The 25,668-nt window shown below is 40.8% G+C and overlaps 1 protein-coding gene across 4 annotated transcripts in view; it reads right to left on the bottom strand.

The window, feature by feature from the left end:
* Nucleotides 1-25,668, bottom strand: part of SLC44A3 (solute carrier family 44 member 3) — a 105,327-nt gene that overhangs the window by 35,239 nt on the left and 44,420 nt on the right. For all 4 annotated transcript variants that reach the window (XM_044672078.1, XM_044672079.1, XM_044672080.1 and 1 more), the window contains exons 8-9: nt 18,377-18,542; nt 613-769 (exon numbers count right to left, since the gene is read on the bottom strand). In XM_044672078.1, coding sequence (XP_044528013.1) covers nt 613-769; nt 18,377-18,542 — 323 coding nt within the window. The remainder of the gene's footprint in view (nt 1-612; nt 770-18,376; nt 18,543-25,668) is intronic.

Raw genomic sequence — 25,668 nt, 5'->3', positions numbered from 1 at the left:
CTCTTTCTCTGTCTGTCTCTCTCTTCTCCTCTCCCCACTCCCTCTTTCTCTCTCTGTTTCTGTCACTCTCTGTCTCTGTCAGTCTGTCTCTCTTTCTCTCTCCTCCCCCCTTTTGCTCTCTCTGTTTTTGTTGCTCTCTGTCTCTCTCTTTCCTCTCCCTCTTTCTCTGTCTGTCTCTCTCTTCTCCTCTCCCCACTCCCTCTTTCTCTCTCTCTGTTTCTGTCACTCTCCGTCTCTGTCTGTCTCTCTTTCTCTCTCCTCCCCCCTTTTGCTCTCTCTGTTTTTGTTGCTCTCTGTCTCTCTCTTTCCTCTCCCTCTTTCTCTGTCTCTGTCTTTCTCTCCATCTCTGTCTGTCTTTCTTTTTCTTTCTATCTTTTTCATGTTTGGAGGAAGCCCAACCAACAAAACCCACAAACAAAAAGGAGGAGAAAAACTTGCACAGTGAGAACAAATGATTGAAAGAATACCAGAGCCCACTGAATGGACACTGGCCCAGATTGGATTCCTCGCCCAGAGCCAGCTGTAGTTTTCCAGCTGGTTACTTTCCTGCAACCTGACCCCTGGCAACGGGCCAGGGCGGGAGGCAGGGATGGGGGGAGGTAATTCACTTACCTTTTCTTTCAGGGCGTTAGAGAGGTATGTGAAAACAGTTCTCGGAATCCTCACCATGGTGATTAGAAAGGACCCCTTTACAACCGTTCCTTGATGATAGTAAAAAAGAGTGACCAGAGATGAAAGGATGGGGCGCCGAGGAGGGTCACTTTTATTTCTAGGAGGAGAAGCAAAAAAAAAAGAGAGAGAAGGCATTCAAAAAGGCAGTGATCCAGCTTCCATCTACCCCATGACATCTCTGTGTTTTAGATCAGCGAGAGGGCTCAAAGTTTCAGAGAAGTCAGAGCTATCGGCCACTTTGTTGTTCATTTGAGCTTAAGCAATTCTTCGGGCTCATTGAATTTCTTACTAATAGCTCTTGTGGGGAGAGGCCATGGAGGAAAATGGTTCTGGAGCCAGCTTGGAGTCAGGCAGTGCGGTATGCTGGAAAGATGGTTAGATTGGTTAGAAGACGTGGATTGCATCCCAGCTCTGACACTCACTCTCTGTGTGACCTTAGACAAGTCATTTAGAAGCTCTAGGTCCCAGCTTCCCCAGCTCTTAGTTGCAAAGCAAAAGGGTTGAACAAAGGTTCTTAGCCTTTTTTTCTGGGGCAAGGAGGACCCCTTTTTCACAATAACGGTTTAAAAAAAATTAAAAACCTTTACCTTCTGGGGGCAGCTGGGTAGCTCAGTGGATTGAGAGCCAGACCTAGAGATGGGAGGTCCTAGGTTCAAATCTGGCCTCAGACACTTCCCAGCTGTGTGACCGAGGGCAAGTCACTTGACCCCCATTGCCCACCCTTACCACTCTTCCGCCTAGGAGCCAATACACAGTATTGACTCCAAGATGGAAGGTAAGGGTTTAAAAAAAAACAAAAAAAAACCCTTTACCTTCCGTCTTAGTATTGTAAAGGGGAAAAAGGGGTTTTATGGGTTCAATATATTAAAAGGTGGTCACCAGAGGTGGTTACTCACTCTAGCACACGTGGGTTAGGACCTCCCAGAGTTGGAAGGTGCTCTCATCTTTGTGTAGACTTAATTTAATTATCACAGTATCAATTCTAACACAGAAGAGTAGCAAGAGGTAGGCCACTGGGGTTAAGTGACTCTCCCAGGGTCACATGGTTAGGAATTGTCCCACGTCAGATTTGAACTTCATCCGTTGTGTTACCTACCTGCCCACAATAATATTTTTAAATGCATAAAATTAAATATATGGGACTCTAGAGGAAACTGACTATATTAAAAGAGTCTGTTGTGGTTTAGTTGATTCTATTTGTCCAATTCCTTGTAACTTCATTGGAGGTTTCTTGTCAAAGATCCCAAAGTACTTTGCCATTTCCTTCTCCAGGACATTTTATAGATGAGGAAACTGAGGCTAACAGGGTTAAATGACTTGTCCAGGGTCACATAGCCAGTAAGTGTCTGAAGGAAAATTTCAATTCAAGTCTTCCTGACTCCAGGTCCAGTGCCAATTCACTGTGCCACCTAGCTGCCCCTGGGCAAATTAATTAAGCTTTCAATGCCCCAGATAATTCTTCTTCTTCTTCTTCTTTTTTTTTTTTTTTTAATTCCTTGCCTTCCATCTGAGAATCATACTGGGTACTAGTTCCAAGGCAGAAGAGGGTAAGGGCTAGGCAATGGGGGTGAAGTGACTTGCTCAGGATCACACAAACTAAGAAGTAATTGGCATCAGATTTGAACCCAGGACCTCCTCCCATCCCTAGCCCTGGCTCTCAATTCACTGAGCCACCTACCTAACTGCCCCTACACCCCAGACCATTCTCGAAAACTCTAAGATGACCAAGGATTGCCCTTCTTCAATGATAGGAGTTCCCTAACCCAATATAATCTTGGCTGGTACAAAAAAATCCCCCAAACCCCAAAGCTCTTTTGATTGTATACAATACGGTCAATGGAGATAAGAACAGAAAAAGACTGAGGGGTTGAGGTAAGCAAATCCCCCTATTTATTTCTGTCTTTCTTTTTTGCTCCAGCACTCCTGTCACTGAACTTGACCTCATTCCTACTTCAGATGTTTATCAGGATACCTAATCGAGGACCTCAAAGGGCTGATTTTGCACGTGGGAATGTAACCAGAGCAAACACGGTTGTGTAGGATTTGGGCGATTGGATTTCAGCGACCGAACAATAACTCCCTGCGAAGGAAATGCATTTTGGTTGTTTGTCAGAACCCAAAGAACCACAGTCTCAGATGTGAGTTCTTCCAAACAGCCATGGGAGAGGAGCCTCCTGACAGCCAGCAGCTTTTTGTTTTTGGGGTTGTTTCTGCTTTCTCTTTAAAGGTCACTTTCATGTGAATCATTTACAGAAATGGCCATGACACAGCTCCCAAGAATGTCCCTGGGCCAGCGTCATAGGCAGGAAGAGAAAAGAAAAGGAGCAGAATGGGGATCAACCTCTGCCCTCCCGAGCCCCATGCTCCTCTATTCAGCCCTAGCATTCAGTTCCCACCGACACTGCACCATGAGAGGGGAAGACAGGGGCCTTTGTGAATGGTTCTTTCACTCGTGCCAAGCAAAGCCCTATGGACTCCCTAATGGGTCCTTCTACACTGAGATGTAAGCTGATGGTTGAGAAGCCCCTGAAAATAGACATTTTAACACCACGATTTGTTCTGGTGGCAAGTGAACAAGCCAGGCAGAAAGGTTTGGGGGTTTAAGAAATGTGTTCTCTGGGAGGGTAGGTGGCTCAGTGGATAGAGAGCCAGGCTCAGAGATGAGAAGTTCAAGGTTCAAATCTGGCTTCAGACATTTCCTAACTGTATGAACCACAGGTAAGTCACTTATTCCCCATTGTCTAGCCCTTACCCATCTTCTGGCTTGAAATTTTCACTTAGTATCGATTTTAAGATCGAAAAGTAAGGGTTTAAAAAAAAGGAAATGTGTTTTCTATCACGAATATAAATCATTTTGTCACATAAGGATTTTTCCCCCATTTTTTCTTTTGGAGGACAAGACCTGTGGCGTCATGTGTACAGGATGCTCTTTGGCATGGAAGCTCCATCCAATAGATGACAGGTACAGACTGGCATCTATTCTCAAACTAATCTGGCATCTTCTACTCCCTCTAAGAGACAGCTTTTCTAGACAGCACACATGACATCTGTCTCTTATCTTCATACCTCTGCAATGGCTGTGTACCCAGGCTAGAACGCAGTCTCTCCTCACTGCAACCTCTCAGAATCCCTGGCTTTTGTCAAGACTCAATTCAAGGGCTGCCCTCTCTAGGAGACCTTTCCCAGTCACACCCAGATGCTGGTGCCCTCCTTTCTAAGGTAATTATACTTATATATATACTTATAAAGAAATATTTATATAACTACATATATGAGTATATATCTGTATATATCTGTATATATATATTTTAATATGGGAAATTTGAAGGCAGAAAAAAATAGTTCTTGCCCTCAAAGGAATTACATTCTAATGGAAGAGACAAGATATTTTATATATTCTCTCTTTTTCTCTCTATTTGTCTGTGTATCTGTCTCTCTGTCTATCTATCCATCCATCTATCCGTCTGTCCATCCATCTATCTATCTATCTATCTATCTATCTATCTATCTATCTATCTATCTATCTATCTATCTATCTATCTATCTACCGATCTGTCTATCTACCGATCTGTCTAACTCTATCTAGCCATCTGTCAGTCTAAATATAGTAAGCATATTATATATGCTATATGTATACATTCACACATACATATAATATAATCTTCTCAAAGAACTTACATTCTAATGGAAGAGAATATATATAGTCTGTGTACTGTATAACAGAACTACATAATATATACTACAATTATGTATAATATATACAGTATGTGCATGTGTGTTGCAGTGGACAGAGTGCTAGACTTAGAATCAGAAAGATTCATTTTCCTGAGTTCAAATCTGGCCTTAAACACATACTGCCTGTGTGACCCAGAGCAAGTCATTTAATGCTGTTTGTCTCAGTTTCCACATCTATAAAATGAGCTGGAGAGGGAAATGGCAAAGTACTCCTGTATCCTTGCCAAGAAAACCTCAAATGAGGTCACAAAGAGAAAATGATTAAAACAACTGAACACCAAAAATACAATTTCTAATATATACAATACTATAACTGTTACACACACATGCACACACATGCACACACAAACACACACACACTCTTGCGTGCATGCACACACAATATTGTCTCCCCCATTAGAATTTGAACACTTTGAGAGCAAGGATTGTTATTTGCTGGGCCCTCCTGTCCAAAAGTCCCAGAATCCCTGTCCTGCGGCTCCCAAACTCCCCCATCCCTTTCTCAATCCCAGTGAGGAAGAATCCTTGGATTCCTAGCAAAACCCATTCCCTTTCCCACTATGGAATTCTGTGCTGCAGCTTGAACCCCTCTCAGAAACATGGATGTCACTCCCCGTCCCCACTCTTCCCATTCTATTGTCTCCATCCTCCTCTCCCCTTCTCTTCCAAGCCCTCTCACTAGTTTGGAGTCAGCATTTTTCCCACTCTCCTCGATAGAGATGAAATCACAGGTTTGGACACTCTCCCGAGCCCTCCCCATCTCTCACAAAAGCCCAGAGGATTACATCCTGCAGGAATAAGCCTAACATTTTCTCTTTTATTTTTGCCTCTTATTTATTTATTTTTGGTGGAAGGCAGGGGCAAGTTTGTGAGTGGTGGAAAGAGTTTACTTTCATTTAGATGAGAAACATGCAACTGCCCTTCCTTGCCCAGGGCTGAGCAGAGTGCCTGGAACATGGCAGGCACTTCATGAATGGTTAATGATCGACTGATCTGATGGCTGAGGATCAAGGCTGACATTTCTATTACAGGTCTTACGTGGAATCGTGAGTGACAGACCCTCATGTATAACTCTGTATATGAGACCTGGGGTCTGACCCATATGAAGCCAGTAATAGGGTTTTCCTGAACCACATATATCAGTCTAGAACAGTGGTTCCCAAACTTTTTTGGCCTACCGCCCCCTTTCCAGGAAAAATATTACTTAGCCCCCTGGAAATTACAAAACTATTTATTGAACTCAGAATAGAAAGCAATACATAAAAAGTGTGGCCATCACCGCTCCCTGGATCGCTGCAGCACCCACCAGGGGGCGGTGGTGCCCACTTTGGGAATCACTGGTCTAGAGGATAGAAATCTCCAACCCCTGCTTCCCAATCACACAGCACATCCCAGTTCAAATTTCAGTTGTCATTCAGGACACTGTGATGTAGTAAGCCTGGATTCCAGTCCCAGACCTGCTGCCTACTAGTGTCACCTAGGACAAGTTCTGTCTCTCAGCCTTGGTTTCCTTTTTGGTACAATAAGGGCCATGACTTTAAGGTCTCTTCCAACACTATTTTTGTGTGTGATTATACAAGTTCCACGCTTGTATGCTATGATCCACAGGCAAAGCTGCCAAGAGTCAGCTGGAGAGGCACAGCCCACCCCAAACCCCTTTACAGGCTTGGTTATGGACAGGGTGGTTTGGAAAATTCCATGGATGAATTATAGACTTCTGGGACAGGGCGACCTCATCATGGTCCATGCCAATCAGTTCCTCCCACTGAGGCTAGAGGAGAAGTACTAAGAACATTGAATTAAAATATTAACCACGCTTAGTGGACACAGAGGGGCAAAGTCTGATTTCTTTACAGCTGGCCAAAGAATTCTTCACTGGCAAATGGATAATTCAGCCTTCTCTCCATCTGCTTAGTGATGGCTGAACTCAACCTACCATGAATGTCTATGTTTCAGAGACCAGATTTAGTATGGTGGATGAAGTACTGAATTTAGAGAAAGAAGACTGGGTTCAAATCCTGGTTCTCCTAAAGGCCCTTAAGCAACCTCATTTCTTTGGGTAAATTCCTTTTACCTGCCTGAGTGTCTCCAGTTCTCTATACCCAACCCCAGGCCCACCCTCTACCAGCAGAAGCAGAGACTCTGACTCTTCAGAGGCTCTCATTTGCCATCCTTCTCATTCTCAGCTCTGGGACTTGTTCTGGGGCAGAGCTGCCCTGGATATTGATTGTTGGAGGGTAAGTGGAACCGAGACTCAACTCTCTATATCTAGCAGCCCCAAGACCCCAACTCCCTTCCATTCAGCCATCTATCAGGATATCAGAGCCCGGCCACCGAAGTTCATTCTGCCATCTCCTCTTCCACAGGTGTCCCTAACTCTTTCCTATCTCTTGTTGGGGAATAATATCCAAGTTCACATTAAAAAAGTTATTTGAAAGGGCATGACAACCTTTCACCGTAGAGCTCTACTTAGAATGCTTGAGACTATTATTGTCTTTGTCCTGATAATGGAGCTTCACTGCTATTAGGTTCAAATACAAACTCCTTTGACTAATTTTTTTTTTTTGACCCTTACCTTCTGCCTTCTCCGTCATGCCTCTCACAGCCTGAAATCTGAGTTTATGCTTTTAGCTCAAGTATATGCCTAATCATTTCTAAGACAGAAGAGCGGCAAGAGCTAAGCTACTGGATTCCCAGGGTCACACAGCAAAGTGTCTGAGGCTAGATTCGAACTTACATCCTCCTGACTCCAGATCTGGAGTTCTATCCACTGTGCTACCTAGTAACCCCTTATTTGATAAAGACTTTCAAGATCAGGCTCCAGCCTATCTTTCTATGTTATTTATACCTTCTTCTCCCACACGGACCTTCTATTCCAGCTAAACATCTCCCAGCTTTATAGAAGGTCTTTGGCCAGGCTCTCCTCACCCCACATCCCTGGAATACTCTTCTTTCTCAACTTTCATCTCTAGGTACCTCTAACTTAAAGGTTCAGGTCAAGTACCACATCCTTCAAAAGGACCTTTCCTGATTCCCTATGGTGCTGTCTCCCCTCCCCAAACCACTGCTTAGTTATGTTATATTGATCTTATATTTGCTTAAGTCAAGTTAATTAGCATTTATGAAGCACCTACTGTGTACCAGGTACCTGACCTCAGCATTAGGGATATAAAGAAAGGCAGAAAACCAATTCCTGCTGCTGTGGAGTTTAGTCTATGGAGGAGAGGACATTCAAACAATTGTGTACAATTGAGCTACATCCAGGATAAAGTGGGAGTAATCAACAGAGGGAAGGCACTAAGATTAAGGAGGACCGAGAAAGGTTTCTGGTAGAAAGTGAGCCTTCCAGAGAAGCTAAGAGGCAGAGATGAGGAAGGAGAACATTCTAAGTATCAGAGCTAGCCAGTGAATACATTCAGAGTCTAGAGATGGAGTTTTTTGTGCTTGGAACACCAAAGAGGCCAGTGTCAGTGAACCAGAGTAGGGGGAGAGGAGCAGGGCTGGGATTATACAGTGTCGGACTGGAAAGGCACAAAAGGGGCTGGGTGATGGGCTTTAAAAGCCAAGAGATTTTATATTTGATCCTGGGTGGAGTGGGGGCCTAGATAGTCAGACTTTTGCTTTAGGAAGATGAATTTGATAGCTGAGTAAAGGTTGGCCTGAAGGAGTTAGAGGCTTGAGGCAGAGAGAAGTACCAGCAGACTATTGCAATAGCCTATAAAGCATGCAGTTTATCCTCCTAGCAGAACACAAACTCCTTGAGGTCAGGGACTATTTTACTTTTTATTACTATCCCTAATATCTAGCAGTGCCCAACATCTAGTAAATACTTTTAAAATGATTGTCGATTAGTTGATAAGACCTCACAAACTCAGTTCCTTCGCCTTTGTTCCTCCATTCTACCTATAAAAACCTATTCTTAGGAAAGGATTTAATAAATTTAATTCACAGAAGGCTTAAATTAATTATAGAATTTCAAAATTGAGGATCTCATTGGTTACACAGCCTAACCAGCACTTAGCACAGTGTTTGGCACACAGTGAGCATTTAATAAAGCATATTGATTGGTTCTAGAATACTTGTTTTGGTAGTCAATCTGCTTGAGCTTGGAAACTGCCAATGACCAACCCTCTACCTCCTGAAGCAGATCATTCCACTTTGGGATAGCTTCTTAGGAAACTTTTCCTCATATCAATTTATCTCTTTGTAACTTTCATATGTTGCTCCTACTGAAGTCCTCTAATCCCTCTTCCAGGAGACAAACCTTTAAATACTTAAGACAAATATCATATGTGCCCAACCTCTCCTTCCATCCTGACCCCACATTTCTTCTCTAAGCTAACTATCTCTATTTCCTTACTGATCCTCTCATGGAATGGACACACAGCTGTTCATCTTGTCATTCACCTTTTCTAAACGATCTATAGCTTATAACAGCCTTTCCTAAAATGGGGTCCCTGGAACTGGACACAATTCTTCAGATATTGTCTGACAAGACAATAGAGCATAAAAGTAGTATCGTCTCCTCATTCCTGGAAACTCTGATTCTTGATGCAACCTAGGACCACATAAATTTTGGGAACTGTTATATAATGTTTTTGACTCAGATTGACCTTGCAGTCACTGAAATCCCTAGATTTTTCTTAGACAAATTGCCATCTAGCCATGCTTTCACAGCTGAGACTTGAGTTTATTTTTTTAGCTCAAGTATATGCCTAATACATTTTGTTATTAGATTCAGCCATATTTCCTAAGCTGTCCAGATTTTTTTTTGTATCCCAACTCTATCATTCAGTGTGTTAGCTAGCCTTCCTTCCTTTGGATCATTTCAAATGTGACAAGAATGTCACCTCTACCTTTATCCAAGTTCCTGATAAAAAAATGTTAAGCAGCACAGGGCCAAGGATGGGACGCCACACTGATGACTTTCTTCGAAATTGATATGGAACTATTTTTTTTATGACCCATCTTTGAGTCCAACTATGCAGCCATTTCTGAACCTATCTAATTGGATCTTACCAATAACTAATCCATTTCTTTCCACCTCTTCCCATCTTTGCCCCAAGAAAAGCATGGGTAGCTTTATCATATGCATCGCTAAAATCTAGGTAAGATCCAGTCTTCCTTCTTTTCTAGTATTTGAAAGAAGACTGAGAGAGACCTTCTAACATTCACAGGATCTTGGAGATTGGGAGCACTTGTCTGAAAGCACCAATCACTGTCTCAGTTTCAGTGAAGCAGTAGTCCTAAGTGTCTAAGTAAAAACCATACGCTTCCTTCTCCTGAGGAAAGGTGGAGAGGTTTGTGGAAAGTTAGTATGGAAAACATTTCACCACTTCTTTACCAATACACCACACATCCATCTCTGCTTCACCCCTCTCAAATACCTAACTAACTCTGTTTTGCCCCTCTTCCACTGTGCCCTCTGCAATCCTTATTCTATTGTCAACAAACTTACTTTCAAATTCAGACATCTTTCTCTTGTGTTTCTTCTATATTTTGATATTCACAGAGACCTGGACTGTTCCCTAAAATCCTTTGCCTCCTTAGTCATCCTTCTTTCATCTCCTCTAACACACTGTTCCAGAAGAAGATTAGGCATTTTTCATTTCCCCGCATTGCTACCTCTAGATCCTCCCTTTGCTGCCATCACTCAGCAAGCTTTTCTTCCTTTAAGGTTTACTCTATTCAAATTTCGGACCCAAACTAGATCCTGCTGATAATTATCTATTGGTTCTTTTCCTCTTTTTTTTTTTCAGAGTTCATTCAGCTCATGATCTTCTCTATTCGAACTATATTCAACATATATGTTGATGCTTATTCAGATATCCAAGTCTTTCACTTCACCATTCTCCTCAACTCAAATGGCCTTTATTACTCTTCAGTCATACACAAGTGCCTTTCAGTTACACCCTTGGTCTTACTATTACCCATAATGATTCCACTTCTATGACCCAAGAGTTCTGAAATTCCTCGATCCAATGATAACCTACTATTCTTTCACTGCTCCCTACACATGTTTTTTACCCATTCTTTGTCCTTGCTTTAGTCCCCCTCCCCAGTGTATCATCCCCTCCTCCAGCTTTAATTTCCCCACTTTCTAATTTTGACTCTGCAGTTAACCAGTTCAGTTCTGCCTCTGCTCACATTATGCTGAATAATGTTGGAAGAAGTCACAGAATCATATATTATCTAATCTTAGACTGGCAGTCTCAGCAGCAAGGCAACCCTTTTACTTTTCCCTAATTGACTCACTCATGTTCGCCATATTGGCTTTCCCACAAACCTCTCCATCTCTCTTCAAGCTACTCCCATTCTCTCAGCTGAATATGTCTGCTCTTACTTCACTGGGAAACTAGAGTCCATTCGCATTAAGTTTCCCCCTTTCCCGGGCTGTAAATCTCAAGACCATTTGACATCATTCCCCATCCTCTCCTATTTCACTCCAATATCTGATAGAGGGGTGGCTCTTCTCCACACCATGGCCAACCCTATTATTCTGTACCCTTGATTCTATCCTCCAGTCTCCTGCAGAAGATTTTGGAGATTTCCTCCACTCCCTTTATCTCTAATCTTTGATCACTCTCAATCTCCTGGTTTTCCTACTGTCTACATGCCCGTTTCCCCTCAATCTTTAACCCTCATTTGAACCTACCATCCCTTCAAACTACTTACTGCTCTATATTTCTTTTCTTTCACAGTCATACTCCTAGATGGAGGAAAAAACTGTTTTAAACTCATTGCCTCCATTTCTTTCTTCTCACTTTCTTCAAGTCTTTTGCAATCTGGCTCTTAAATTCATTCTATTGAAATGGTTGTCTCTAAAGTTACCAGTGACCTATTAATTGTCAAATCCAATGGCCTTTTCTTGAACTCTCTAAAGCCAATGACGCTATTACCTTCTCCTCCTGGATAATCTCTCATCTCTCGGTGTTCCTGACACTCTTCTGTGTTGTTTCTCCTCTGACCTGTCTGATCACTACTTCTCTCATTATCTGTATTCCATTTCTTAACTGTGGATACAACCCATGACTCTGACCCAAGGTTTTGCCCGCTTCTCTCTTCGTCTTGGTGATCTCATCAGTTTTCACTGGTTCAAAGACTATGACTCCCAGATCCATCTATTCAATGCTACTTCTCTTATAAGCTTCAGGAACTCGCTGCCAATTGCCTAGTAGACTGGTCTCTTCCTTTTCCTATTCTTCTTCTACATACAGTTGCCAAAGGAATATTCCAAAAAGCACAGGGCTAGCGGTATTTTTTTTGCTCACTAGGGATTCCTTCTTGCCTCTAGGATATAATATTCTATGTTTAGGATTTAAAATCCTTTACATTCTGACTCTAACCAGCCTATCTTTCCAGACCCCTTCTACACAACATTTCTTCATCTGCTCTGCCATCCAGGCAAACTGGCTTTCTTGTGCTCCATACCTAACATTTCATCTCCCATTTCTTTACTTTTCTGCAGGCTGTCCCCTTTGCCCAGAATTCACTTTCTCCTTACTTCTGCCTCAAAGGCCTTTTCCAATTCCCCTTGCTGCTAGTGCCTCCCTCCTTCCTCTTCCCACCAATTATCTTATATTTTCTTGGTGTATATTTTGCATTTATTGTTACATATATATGTTATGTTCTCCAACAGATTAAAACATCCTTAAGGGCAGGGGTGTTTTTTTTTCCTGTCTTTATGTCTCTGACACATATGCCAGTGCCTGGATACTTATAATTGCTAGTGGATTCTTTGCACAAGTCCAAGGAATTTCCCAAGTTAAGCTTTGGGGTGTATAGTTTGAAGATTCCAATCTCTTCCCTTTTTATCAAGATCGGGCCATTTGTCCTTCTGCATCTACCATGTGCCATTGTTGAACCATCCACCAGTTAGTACTAATCAGATTTTTTCATTTTACACATAATAATAAATAGTATGAGATTCTTTGATCAAATACTTGACTAAAATCTAGGCAAAAACACATCAGATAGTGATGTCCTTAAAGACAGGACTGCCTTTTGCCTTTCGTTGTATTCATTGCTTAGTACAGGGTTTGGCATATGGCAGGTACTTAATAAATGTTTATTGACTGACTAAGTCTACTTTGGGGGTTTGTAACTGAGGAATAGAAAACCAGTTACTTTTATCAGTTGCCAAACATATATTTCATAATCTGGGGTCCTTGAACTTGTTTAAATTTTTTTATAACTATTTCAATATCATTGATTTCCTTTGTAATCCTCTGTATTTTATTTCATGCATTTAAAACATTATTCCTAGAAGGGGTAATATAATTTACCTGACTGTCAAAGGGGTCCATACCAAAGAAATACTGAAAAATCCCTGACCTACAGTATTCTCCTGATTGACCAGTTTAGTTACCCTGACAAAAAAGGAAATAAAGGAAGTCTGACAAGACCAGTTCTTGAGGAAGTGCTGAAAGGTATTTGCATTGGAAGCCTTAGGTCAGGAATAGGTCCTGGCTTATTAGTAAGGTGAAAAGTGCTACTACTACCACCTCTTGTTTTCCCTGAAAATAATAGTTGAGAGATAGGGGGTCCTTCCAACTCTGAGATTCTGTGAGTAATTTCAGGGTGGCCCAACCCCAAGTATCTACCACCCATCACTCTCTGGAGCATTCTTCTTTCAGGGTAACCAACACCAGAGGCAACTCCCTCACCCTTTAAAACTAAACTTAAGGGATTTTTATGTCTTTGGGTTTTAGATCACAGTCATTTCTGGAATTCTGGAAATTCTGGAAAAATTCTGGAAATACTACTACAAGGTGCTAAGGGGAAAGCTGCAAAGCCCTTTGTCACAGGAACACTCTAGAGCAGTGATTCCCAAAGTGGGCGCCACTGCCCCCTGGTGGGTGCTGCAGCGATCCAGGAGAGGGGTGATGGCTACAGGTGCATTTATCTTTCCTATTAATTGCTATAAAAATAAAAAAAAATAATTTCCAAGGAATTAGCTAATATTTTTTCTGGAAAGGGGGCGGTAGGCCAAAAAAGTTTGGGAACCACTGCTCTAGAGCATAGTGGCTCCATTTTGAATTTGTAAAAGCATCTCAATTGGGAAGGAACAGAGCTGGGCACAGTATATGGTGAGGCTGTCATTTTTGTTGCCTCCCCCCACTGGAAAACCAGAGTGAAGTTTGACCAGGAAAGGCTTCGAGATAGACTAGAATACCTTGATCTTCTGGTTGAAGGTTCTTGCCTTAGGCAAAAGGACATTATACAATGTAGACAGTCATTGAACTTGTCTATTCACAAGACCAGCCTTATTGGAAAGTCCATAGAAATATGAACTCTTTGCAAATTCAGTGGTATTTCTGGTTATGGATAGATAAGAAGAAACTAAAACATGTCTGTCATTGGACTAAGCAGCTAGGACAGGGGATTTGAAGGATATCTGTCTGTGTTACATTATTTTGGGGAGATGAGAGGCCAGGAAAAATATATTTTTTATGCTTCCATTTTAATAACTGTGTAATGGCACTCTTAATTGGCCTCTACCTATTCCTCCAAGTTTGGAGATTCTGGCTAGCCCTTTCAGTTCCTTTGATGATTGGGGCTTTTATTATTTTAATTCCACCAGAAACAAGCTTATCTATCCCTCAGTCTTCCTGTCTTATTCTCACTAGCAGTTCTTTCATGAATATTTCCAACCATTGCTGGTCAGCAGGAATGTAACTGTATGTGCGCAGAGGTAAAGAGTATGAGAGTTTTCTAGGCAGAGAGATGGGAAGGCCTAGAGGAATAAAGTATTGCACATCTCATTTGCGTTGGGCACTGCCTCCTATTTCCATTGAACTGTTTTTCTTTGTAATAAGGGAGGATTCTTTTGGGAGATGACGACTGGTATTTCTGTAAGTGACTGTGATATAAAAACAAAAGGCATTAAAGAAAAACCTTTTTAGACATTTTTTAAGAGCTGGGGAATTATTTCTGTTGTTAGTCTAAAGAAGAATGCTCTGGAGTGAGATGGATGGCCACGATCCTGGGATTGGGAAAACCTGAAATTACTCACAATATCACAGATTTGGAAGGATCACCAGGTGTCATCTAGACCAGCGGCGTCAAACACAAATAGAATGTGGGGCTACTGAACTGTACATAAAGTGGACTTTATCCTACGCACTGACTTAAGTTAATAAAAAAAGGAAATACTGATTATGGGCAAGATTCTATGACACTGATTTCATGACATATGTATGTCCTTTCACATTTTTCTGAGTCTCGACAGAACTTGTGCTCCTCACGTTGGGCACTAAAACCTTCTAACAGACCAGTATGGGTCAATGAGGTCAGCCTGAAAGAATAGCAATATTGCTCCAAGTCACTGGTTGAGGTGCCAAAAAATTCTTTCAACTTGAATTGGTAGAACAGCTTAAAAAACAAACAAACAGACCTGCTAATAAACTCTGTGCGGATGATTAGGTCAAACTAAGTAGGTACACAAGAAGAGCCAAGGGGATGAAGAATGCCTACTGTTCATATATAATTAGATAGATAACCTGTTCAGTTGGAATGAACATTGCAATTAAACATTAAGTTGGATCCAGAATTAACAAGGTGGAGGAGAAAGGAAGTAGAGCAGGGAAGAGAGAATAAGCATTTATTTAGCACTAAATACTTTATAAATATTATGTCATTCGATCCTCCCAGCAAACCTGAGATTAGCTCCATTATACAGTTGAGGGAACTGAACCAGAAAGAGGTGAAGTGACTTGCCCAGAGTCATATTGTAAGTGTCTGAGGCTAGATTTGAACTCAAGTTTTCTTGACTCTAGACCCAGTGCTCTATCCACTGCACAACCTAGCATCCCAGTGGAATAGACTGATTGCTTTTGAAAAATTACAAAGATCTTTAAATAACCTCCAACTTTTCTCAAAAATAAGGATCTACCTTTATAATATCGATATCATATTAGTGTTGTTTTATGACTGTGAACCACAGAACATGACAATCTGAAAAGAATTAAAAATGTCTCATTTAGAGAGCAAAAGAGTCCAATGGTAGGGATGAGCAGCTAACAAATGAGGGACTTTGAAGAAGAACCAGGATGTCATCAAAGAGATAAATGATCAAAAAAGAAGATGGACGAGGAATACCCAATGCATAGCTCTGGGCTCTGTCAGCATCCTTTCCAGATCAGGAGATATATGAGGGTATTAGAGTGAAGAACACCCCTCTGCCCTCGACCCTGGCATGTTAGTTGGGCATCCTGTGGCAGACTTATGGAAGGAGATGGATGTGTTATATAGAATATGGACCCAAATGGCTAAGGGACAATATACAACCAGGTGAGGGATTCTACACTGATGGGATCACATATGAACTCTGGCTAGCCAGATCACAGAGCTAAATAAATGATCTTTAGAGCTCCAGGAATAAGGTACTGGTCTAGAGAAGACTCAACTTAACCTAAGGAGGACTAGATTGGCCTTCTTATTTTGTAGTTCCATATTTGCTTATGAACATTTGGAGAAATCCATATAAATGACATATATTCTGGCTAGGAAGAAAAATAATAATTGTATTATTATCATTATAGTTAGTATTTATATAGTGTTTAAGAATTTCATCTCATTTGACATGAAATATGGCGGATATGGCAACCAACAAGTCTCTTAGCCTCTCTGTATCTGTCTCTTCTCCTCTGTGACACAGGCATGATAATATCTGCAACCTAACAAAGTTGAGGAAATTACTCTGTAAACTTTAGAGTGATGATGAACTCAAATAAGTCTGGTCTGGACCTGAGTGTCACTGCAACAATTCAGAATGGCAAAGTCTTTATCTTATAGACTCAAGAGAATTTTCTGGGACACTAGGATGCTAAATGACTTCCCCAGAGTCAAACAGCTATAGGTGGCGTTAAGAGTAAAAGTCTTTTCTTTCTCTGACCTGCTTGTAATTATTTAATAATTATAAATTAAGACACAGTCACTGGAGAATTTTAATCCTAACAATGGTAAAGATCAGAAATAAGACTGCAAACCTAGGACTTCTTGAGTAAGGCCACCCCTCTATCTACCACGTGATAGTCCCAACAGAATGTGTTATTATTCATAATAAAGAAATCATGGACAACTGGGGTACTTTGGAGGAGGTTCCTTCAACCAACATATTGTCAAATTTATAATGACTGAGACACCCGTAGTTCTATAATAACAACAAGCTTTAAATTTTTTAACTTTAAATTAAATTAAAAATTTTAAATTTCTGAGGAACTTTACAGACATTAGTTCATTTGAACCGTGTAATAACCCAGTGAGGAAGGGTGTTACAGGTATAAATTATTCCTATTTTATAAGTAGTTGAGAAGACTGAGGCTCAGAAACTTGGCCATGGCTACAGTTAGTGAATGTGACAAGGCAGGGTTTGAACCTAGGACTTCCCCAGGGCAGTCCCTCCATCTTTCCACTATACTATGCTCCTTTTACTTATATAATGTTTATTCAAGTGTGCAGGTTTCCCCGCAGTGGACTGTAAGCTCCTTCAGAGGAAGGATTATTTCCCTTTTTGTCTTTATATCTCCAGCACTGAGCACAGAGCTTGGCACACCAAAGGCATTTACTAAATATCTGCTGAATAAATGAATGAATATCTACTTTGGAATAACAAAGTTTGGAAAGCCCTTGGGAAGTTATCTGGCTTTAAATCAACCCAAACTTAACTCTGTTTCTCCCACCCAATGAATGGATATCTCTCCAGTTGTTAAAGAAGTCCACAAGAGAAAATTTAACTTCTCTTGCTAACTCACTATTTGAACTGTCAAGAAACTCTGCCCAAACTTAAACTATGCCATGCGGGACTTAGGTTAAAACACATTTCCTCATATTTGGTCCTCAGCAAAGCCAGGACAGCTGGTTGCCATTCTTCATTCAAAGACCATTATGAAGTCACTCCTCAAGCTTCTCTTCCCTAGGCGGAATAATCCCAATTCCTTTCATCTCTCCTGGAGATTTTATTTCCCAGACTTTTCATCATCCATGTGGCTCTCAGTTGAACCCTTCCCAAGCTAAGGATTAAAAAATAAAAGCCAATGTGACTGGTTGACTTTAACACGGGACTCGATGTCCTGGTTTGTTTGGACTCTTGGAACTTGCATGACGTGAATAACATTGATGAATATGCTTTGACTGTGTTAAATCCTTGGGATGGGTACAATATGCCTCTCCACACACAGGCAGTGACTGCCTCCAGTCCTGAAACCATGAGATAAGAATGAGCCTTGAAACATCAAATAGAAAAACGGAGAGGCAGGGCTCTGCCAAGGTCAAAGAGAAAAACCTTTTAAGAGCCGGAATCGTTTGATTAAATTGTGGCTGTAGAAATGAATCATGATGTATGAATCTTACATCCAAGGCTCTTACTCTCAGAGTTTTAATCATCTTGAGATATAATCCCAAGCAGTTAACAAGGTAGGGGCTTAATAAAAGCTTGTTGTGGAATATAGAAGTGAAAAATTGCTCCAAAAATGGTTTTCGGTGAGTCAAAAACTATCATGAAGACGATGATCATTCCTTGTATATTTTAAGACAAGAAAGTAGAAAAGAAACCAAAAAAGAGAAAATTATTTTTCATTTGACATGTCACTTGTACAGAAAGAGCTTGAGAAGTATCTGAAAGCATATATCTTATTTAGTCAATAAACAAGCATTTATTAAGCACCTAGTATATGCCAGGCACTGTTGAAAAAGGCTAATCACAGTAGCTGCTGAATCAGTGTTTACTGGATTATTGGACTGGATGACTTTGGACCAGTTTCTGAGCCTTGACTTCCACCTCTGTTAACTGGGGACAATAATACCCTTCTAGGATGGTCATAAACTTTAAAGGATTATGCACCAGTTAATTATGAGCTACTGAACCTGGTTCCACCCCACAGTCCTAAAATATTTTCTTCTGAGATTCTTATCTTGAGATGTACAGATGCCCTCTCTAATAGGAGAAGAGAAGAGAACTTGTACCTACCGGTTGAAATAGCAGGTGACCACTGCCCCAGCGATGGTCATTTGTTGGCAGGCCAGGATAAATTCACTAGTCCAGATAAGCCCAATTAAATGGTACCACCACATATATCGAATGCCAGAAAGAAGCTGATATTCCACACGTCCTCCTGTCATCACTTGTGCAGTACCTGTAGGGTCAAAGAAATGATGCTTTAGCCTATCTTGTCCTATAGGTTGGCTATTGAGAAAATGGCGCTAGAGGACAATAAGTCTTATTCATGTTCTGCTTTTTCTTTCTTTTTTTTTTTTTTTCAACCCTAACTCTAAGACAGAAGAGTGGCAAGGGCTAGGCAAGTGGGCTTAAGTGACCCAGGAAGTATCTGAGGTCAAATTTGAACCCAGGACCTCCTGTCTCTAGGTTTGCCCCCTCTGTTTATTCTTCAGGGACAATTTTTTAGCAAGCAGCTAAGTCTTCAAGGAGAGAGTAAGTTTCTTAAAAGCAGAGACTGTTTCGTCTTTGAATCTACATTGCTTTGCATAAGTGATCTGTGATTATATCAGGATAGGAAAATCCCAATGTAGAAACTCCTTTTGTCAAGGCAGATTGCAACCCAAGGAGGCCTGAGTAGATCTTGACAAGATCTCACCTGGGGTCTGTGTGTTTGTTTTTTCTAATATTTTGATAATAGTTTCTTTTAAAAACATAAGTTTTTGTTATTGCTCTTTAAAAAAATTTATTATCTGTTTTTATTTTTATTTATTATGATGATATATTATAACAATTTATTATTATTTGTTTTTATTATTATCTACTGTTTTTTTACAACATAGTAATCCCCAGTATCCCTCTCTGATATGTCAATATTTTTATTTTTATTTTTTTAATTAAACTAAATTATTTGCATTTTTTGAAAATTTCACTTAATTAATTAATTTAGAATATTTTCCCATGGTTACAAGATTTATGTTCTTTCCCTTCCCTCCTCCAACCCCCTCCCATACCCGTATGTCAATATTTTTAGAGAAAAAACAAATCAGCCAGACTGATGGCTACATTGAAAAAACTGATAAACATGTAATGTGTAGCAACTGTGGACCATCCCCATCTCCACAAAGGGGTTCTGTATTTCGCACTTATTTCTTTGGTAATCTCATGTATCTTATTTTATGCATCTAAAAACAGTCTGGGGGCAGCGAGGTGACTCGGTAGATAGAAAACCAGGTCTGGAGACAGGACGTCCTGGATTCAAATCTGTCCTAGCTTTGTAACCTTGGGCAAGTCACTTTACTGCCCTTCTGCCTTAAAACCAATACATACTATTGATTCTAAGACTGAAGATAAGGGTTAAAAAAAAGAAAAGAATTGATCCTAACTATTGGTTCCAAAATGGAAGAGTGGTAAAGGCTAGACAATTGAGATTAAAGTGACCATTTATTCATCAAGTATTATTATGATTATTTTACCCTTTCCTTCTGTCCTAGAATCAATACTAAGTTTTGGTTCCAAGGTAGAAGAGTGGTGAAAGCAAGGCAACTGAGGTTAAGTGACATGGCTAGGATCACACAGTTAGGAAGTGTCTGAGGTCACATTTGAACCCAGGACCTCCCATCTCCCTGGCTCTCCATCCACTGAACCACCTAGCTACCCCCTTTAATATGGATTCTAAGATGGATGGTAAGGCTTTTGAAAGAGGAAACAAAATGGTCTGAGAAGGAGTTCATGGCACAAAATAATTTAAGAGCCCTTACTAAGATCAATTACTTCATATATTAATATATTAATAATTTTATAGATTTTATGTATTATAAAATAATTATATATTATATAATTTAATATATTTTCATAATTTATACATACACACAAATATATGAGAGGTGGGCAATCGAATCATTGGTCAATGAGCATTTATCGAGCACCTACTATGTTAGCTGCTGTCCTAAGTGCTAGGGATATACAGAAAGGTGAAAAAAAAAAAGTACCTTAGTCCCTGCTTTCAGGGAGCTCAGGCTAATGGGAAACAACAGTTAAAAGATATTTTCTTGTTTTCTACAATGGCCACAACTCAGCCTTATATAATTTAGTGCTTCCCCAAAGTTCCCAACAGTGTTTCTTTGGACAGGAAGCAGGGGAAGAGAATTATGCTGTTCTGCAAAATAATTTTCCTGGCCTTGGGATGGCCGGAATTCCTTGTTTCCTGGGCTCTTGCGAACAGACCTGACATTCTATGCAATGTTACAGCTGAAGCAGCTGACAAAAAGCCTCCCATCTCTGACCCTACCCTTCTTCTGCCCCAGCTGGCTGGCACCCTGGGCATGAATCCAAGGCACCGATAAATGGGCCCTCCTGGGAGGGCCATGCTCCAGAAAGGTGGGCTTTGAATCCAGCACCATTCCCAGCCATCCCTCTGAGTTTCACCCTCCAAGTTTCTCTCTCTACTTTAAGTGCAAACGTCCCTGAAACATATCACATGTTTTTTTTTTTTTTTTCCCCAGGAATCAGCTTAAAATAACAAGAGGTTGGGGAGTAGACTAGTTGCCACATAACATAAATGTTGATTTCCTCAGACGTTAAGGAAGCTCTGAATAAAAAAAAAGAAGATTTTATCTCTCTCTTCTATCTTTTGGCTGTACTCACTGGTGTGTCCATGTAGAATGACCCATGCTCAGGCTGTTTTGGGACAGCAAACCCAATTTTAGAAGCAGTAAGTTGAAGGTCTCCTTGGGCTTCAGGGCTTTCAGTGGTTCAGGAAGAAATAGATCTGAGTAGTAATAACAAGAGCTGACATTTATCAGTAGCTTTAAGGTTTTCAAAGTGCTAGGAGGTGCCTATTTGCTTAGACCTAGAGCTGGAAAGGACTTTTGAGGCCGGCTTACAGAGGAGGGCACTGCTCCCCCGGGACCCCCCGGTTAGTTTACTCAGATTTATTTGAGGCAGGGACCCCAGGGACTATGCCTAAGCTAATCAATCTTTTTATAGGTAATATTAATTTTTATAATATATTTTATAATTACAATGTAATCTTTATATAACTAATAATCATTTTCTAGATGAGGAGACTGAATTTCCCAGAAGCTAAGGGATTAGCCTTGTAAGTTTCCAAGACAAGATTTGAACCAGCATTTATCCTGACAACTAGGTAGCTCAAAGGATAGAGCTCTGGACTGGGAGTCAATAAGACCTGAATTCAAATCCACCTCAGACACTTATGAGTTGTTGAGCCTGGGCAAGTCTCTTGACCCTGTCTGCCTCAGCTTCCCTCATCTGCAAAATGAGCTGGAGAAGAAAATGGAGAACCATTCTGATTGGTTTCTTTGCCAAGAAAACCCTAAATGGGGCCACAAAGAATCAGGTACAACTAAACAATAATCCTGACTCCAAATCAGTCTGCTTCCACCACATCTCATCTGTTGTCTGTCCGCCCTTGCATGTGAACCTCAGCACAAGGCTCTCTCCCAGGCATTTGACTTTTCCTTTCTTTGGTTGACTTTTATGGTGATCTGGGAGTGGATGCTTATAGCCTCTGGCTGGCCTTTCTCTTCCCTCAGAGGGGTGTGTGTGTGTGTGTGTGGGGGGGGGGGGGTCGGGGTAGGTATGTGTGGAGAGAATTACTCTTCAAGCTACAGAACAATAACAACAAAATAACCAAAAATCAGGCGTCCTGGCTTTACTGTGAAAGCCTGGAAATTAATGTCTGAGACTGCCAAGAGCTGGTGGGTGGGTGTATATTTGTGTCTGTGACAAGACTGCCCTCTCCTATACCCCAGGGTTTGTTTGTGTAATCAAGAACCCTTTGCTGGCCAAGTTAGGTCAGCTACTTTATAGAAAAAGCTCAAGATGGGGCCAGAACTCTGGAGAGGTTCAGACAAGATCAGATGGACTCCCAGAAAGTGGGAGGGGGAGATTATAATAGAAAAACACTGAATGGAGAGACAGAAAACCTTTGTTTTGTTCCTGGATCTTCTGCTGCCTCTGTGACAACCCTGGGCAGATTATTTAATCACTCTGGACTTTACTCTTCTCATCCATAAAATAGGAATTTTGAATTTGATAATCTCTTAATATAGGAAATAAGGTTGGACTGGATGATTTCAAAGTCCTCCTCTCTCTTTTAATCTAGAATCCTTCGCCTTTCCCCCCTTTATTTACAGTCATTTTCTGATACTATATTCCACTATCCCCTTTAATGAAAGGGATAATAAAAGCATCCCTTTTAACAGAGGATAAAATGAAGCAAAACCACAAAGGTGCACGATATTTCCCCCCTACAAGCTCTCTTCCTGAAAGGAGAGAATTATGGTTCATTTATCTGTCCTCTGAGATCAATGCTGGTCATTTTGTTAAATCTGAGTCCAGCTGATTTTTGGAGCAGTTCCCATTTACAAGACTGTTATCATTAGGCAAACAGGTTCTAGGTTCTCCTTTCTTTTTCACATTTCAACTCTTCATATTCTGGGTACCCTACGTACAGGCCTTATAACTTCTCCTGCTCGGGACGATAGCCGTGCTCATCCCTCTGAGTCACCCCAGAGATGGAAAAAGACCTTCAGAAGTCGCCCAGTCCTCCATTTGGCCAGGGCAAGGCTGCCAAAGACTGGTGACGTGGGCAGCAGCAGGGAGTCAGAAGTTGAACACAGCTGGGTTCATCCCTTTCAATACAACAACAGCATCTGCTGGATTCCTGGGGTTACTGCAACTTCTGGCCTGATTTTTCCATTTCGGTCAGTGAGTAAGCATTATTACTGAGTGCCTGGGAGCACAGAGGCATCCATTGATTAATCTGTCCCAGAAGGACTTGGGCATACCTATGCTTTAATCCTCAAGGAATTTTACTAGCTGCTTCGTGGGTTGATAACATCCCATTCCCAATGAACCCATCTATTCAAGAAACAAACACCCAACCTACCTTCATGCCTATCATATTTTACCTTTTAGGTTTTTATGCATGTCAAATATAAATTCTTTCCACCAACTGAAACAGTTCAAAAGTTGCAAATATTTACCTCCCATTTTAGTTGCTTTTCATGAGCTTCCAACAACCCTAGACTACAGAAGGGGAGAAGATCAACACTGCAATATTATTTGCCGAGGATGTGAAACTCAACATTTCCACATCTTGCTGGTGTTTTCCAGTACCCAAATCCCCTTGAGTGTTTACACCAAATGTGCAAAGAGCTGACATTCTGCCTGTTACTGCAGCATTTTTTAAAGGATGCCCTGTTCTATAAAACAATGCATATCCTTTGATTCAGAAATACCACTACTGGGTCTGTATCCCAAAGGGATTAAAAAATAAGGGGAAAGGACCTACTTGTACAAGAATATCATAGCAGCTCTTTTTAAAATATTTTTCCCTCCCCTCCTCTCACCCCACTCCCGTAGCCGACAAGCAATTCCACTGGATTTTACATGTGTCATCGATCAAGATCTATTTCCATATTATTAATATTTGCACTAGGGTGATTGCTTAGAGTCTACATCCCCAATCATATCCCCATCAAACCATGTGATCAAGCATTTGTTTTTCTTCTGTGTTTCTACTCCCACAGTTCTTTCTCTGGATGTGGATAGCGTTATTTCTCATAAGTTCCTCAGAACTGTCCTGGATCATTGCATTGCTGCTAGTAGAGAAGTATATTATATTCAATTGTGCCACAGTGTATCAGTCTTTATGTACAATGTTCTCCTGGTTCTGCTCCTTTCACTCTGCATCAATTCCTGGAGGTCGTTCCAGTTCACATGGAATTCCTCCAGTTCATTATTCCTTTCAGCACAATAGTATTCCATCACCAACAGATACCACAATTTGTTTAGCCATTCCCCAGGCGAAGGGCATCCTCTCATTTTCCAATTTTTTTGCCACCACAAAGAGCGTGGTATAGCAGCTCTTTTTGTGATGGCAAAGAATTAGAAATCAAGGAGATGTTCATCAGCTGGGGAATGACTGAACAAATTTGGTATATGATGGTCATAGAATACTATTGTGCTATAAGGAATGATGAACAGGATGATTTCAGAAAGAACAAGAAAAATCTTCATGAATTGATGCAGAGTAAATAGGCAGAACCAGGAGAATACTGTACACAGTAAAAGCAATATTGTGGAATGATCAACTGTGATAGCCTTAGCTACTTTCAGCAATACAATGATCCAGGACATTTATAATAAAGAAGGCTATCCATCTCCAGAGAAAGAACTGTGGGAAAAGGTTGCAGATCAAAACATATGATTTTCTACTTTGTTTATTTGTGTTTATATTTTGGAGTTTTGGTTTTATATGAGTATTTTCTTACAAAAATGAACAACATAGAAATATGTTTTGTATGATAATACATGTATAACCCAGATCAAATTGCTTGCCCACTCCAGGAGGGAGGAGAAAAGGAGGGAGGGAGACAATTTAAATCATTTAACTTTGGAAAACTTATGAGGAAATTTATTACATGTAATTGATAAAATATCTTTACAATAATAAAAAATGAATATAAAAACAAAAAAAGAATGCCCTGTTATGTAACGAGAGGTGCATATTTCTTGAGGAACCTGTTTACCTATGAAGGGTCCTGCCCATGGGTCAGGCCTCTTCCTCTTGCTTTTCCTCTGGTCTCTCAAAGTAGAGGCTTTGGGACTTTGTCCAAAAGGCATCTGAGATGTCCCTCTATGTCCCATCTTGCCACTCTCAGACTGTTGCTGGGACTATCCACCAAGCTTTTTCTGATTGGTAGAATTTGCTACAGTTTGGATTTTTTTGGCCTTGTCTTGAAGACACTGAGTCAACTTCAAGCTATAGTGAGGCCTCAGAATAAAGTATCCCAGAAGTTGGGCAGCTAGATGGCACAATGGATAGGACACTGGGCTTGGAATCCAGAAGCGTCATCTTCATGGGTTCAAATCTAGCCTTGGACATTCTGGCCAAGTCACTTAGCCCTGTTTGCCTCACTTCCTCATCTGTAAAATGAACAGGAGAAGGAAATGGAAAACCACTCCTGTCTCTTTGCCAAGAAAACCCCAAATAGGGTCATAGAGAACCGGACACAATTGAAAGTGACTGAACAACAACAAATGTACAAGTTTTTGCATGGCAACCTCTTGATTAAAAGGTGAGCTACTCAAAAATAGGGACTATGCCCTTGTCTTTTTTTGTATTTGCCTAGCTTAATATAGTTTCTGGTACACAGTAAGCACTTAAATGTTTGTTGTCTGATTAAACTGACTAAACTGCTCCAAAATATATGTCTTATGCTGCTCCTAGAGTCCACTGCCTTTCTGCCAAGAGGCTGAGGGTACACCATTAATTCTTTGTGGGCACACAACCC

Source organism: Gracilinanus agilis, chromosome 4, assembly GCF_016433145.1.
Source record: "Gracilinanus agilis isolate LMUSP501 chromosome 4, AgileGrace, whole genome shotgun sequence".
NCBI lineage: Eukaryota > Metazoa > Chordata > Mammalia > Didelphimorphia > Didelphidae > Gracilinanus > Gracilinanus agilis.
Note: the sequence above shows the minus strand (reverse complement) of the source record. Positions and strands in the feature narration are given on the sequence as shown.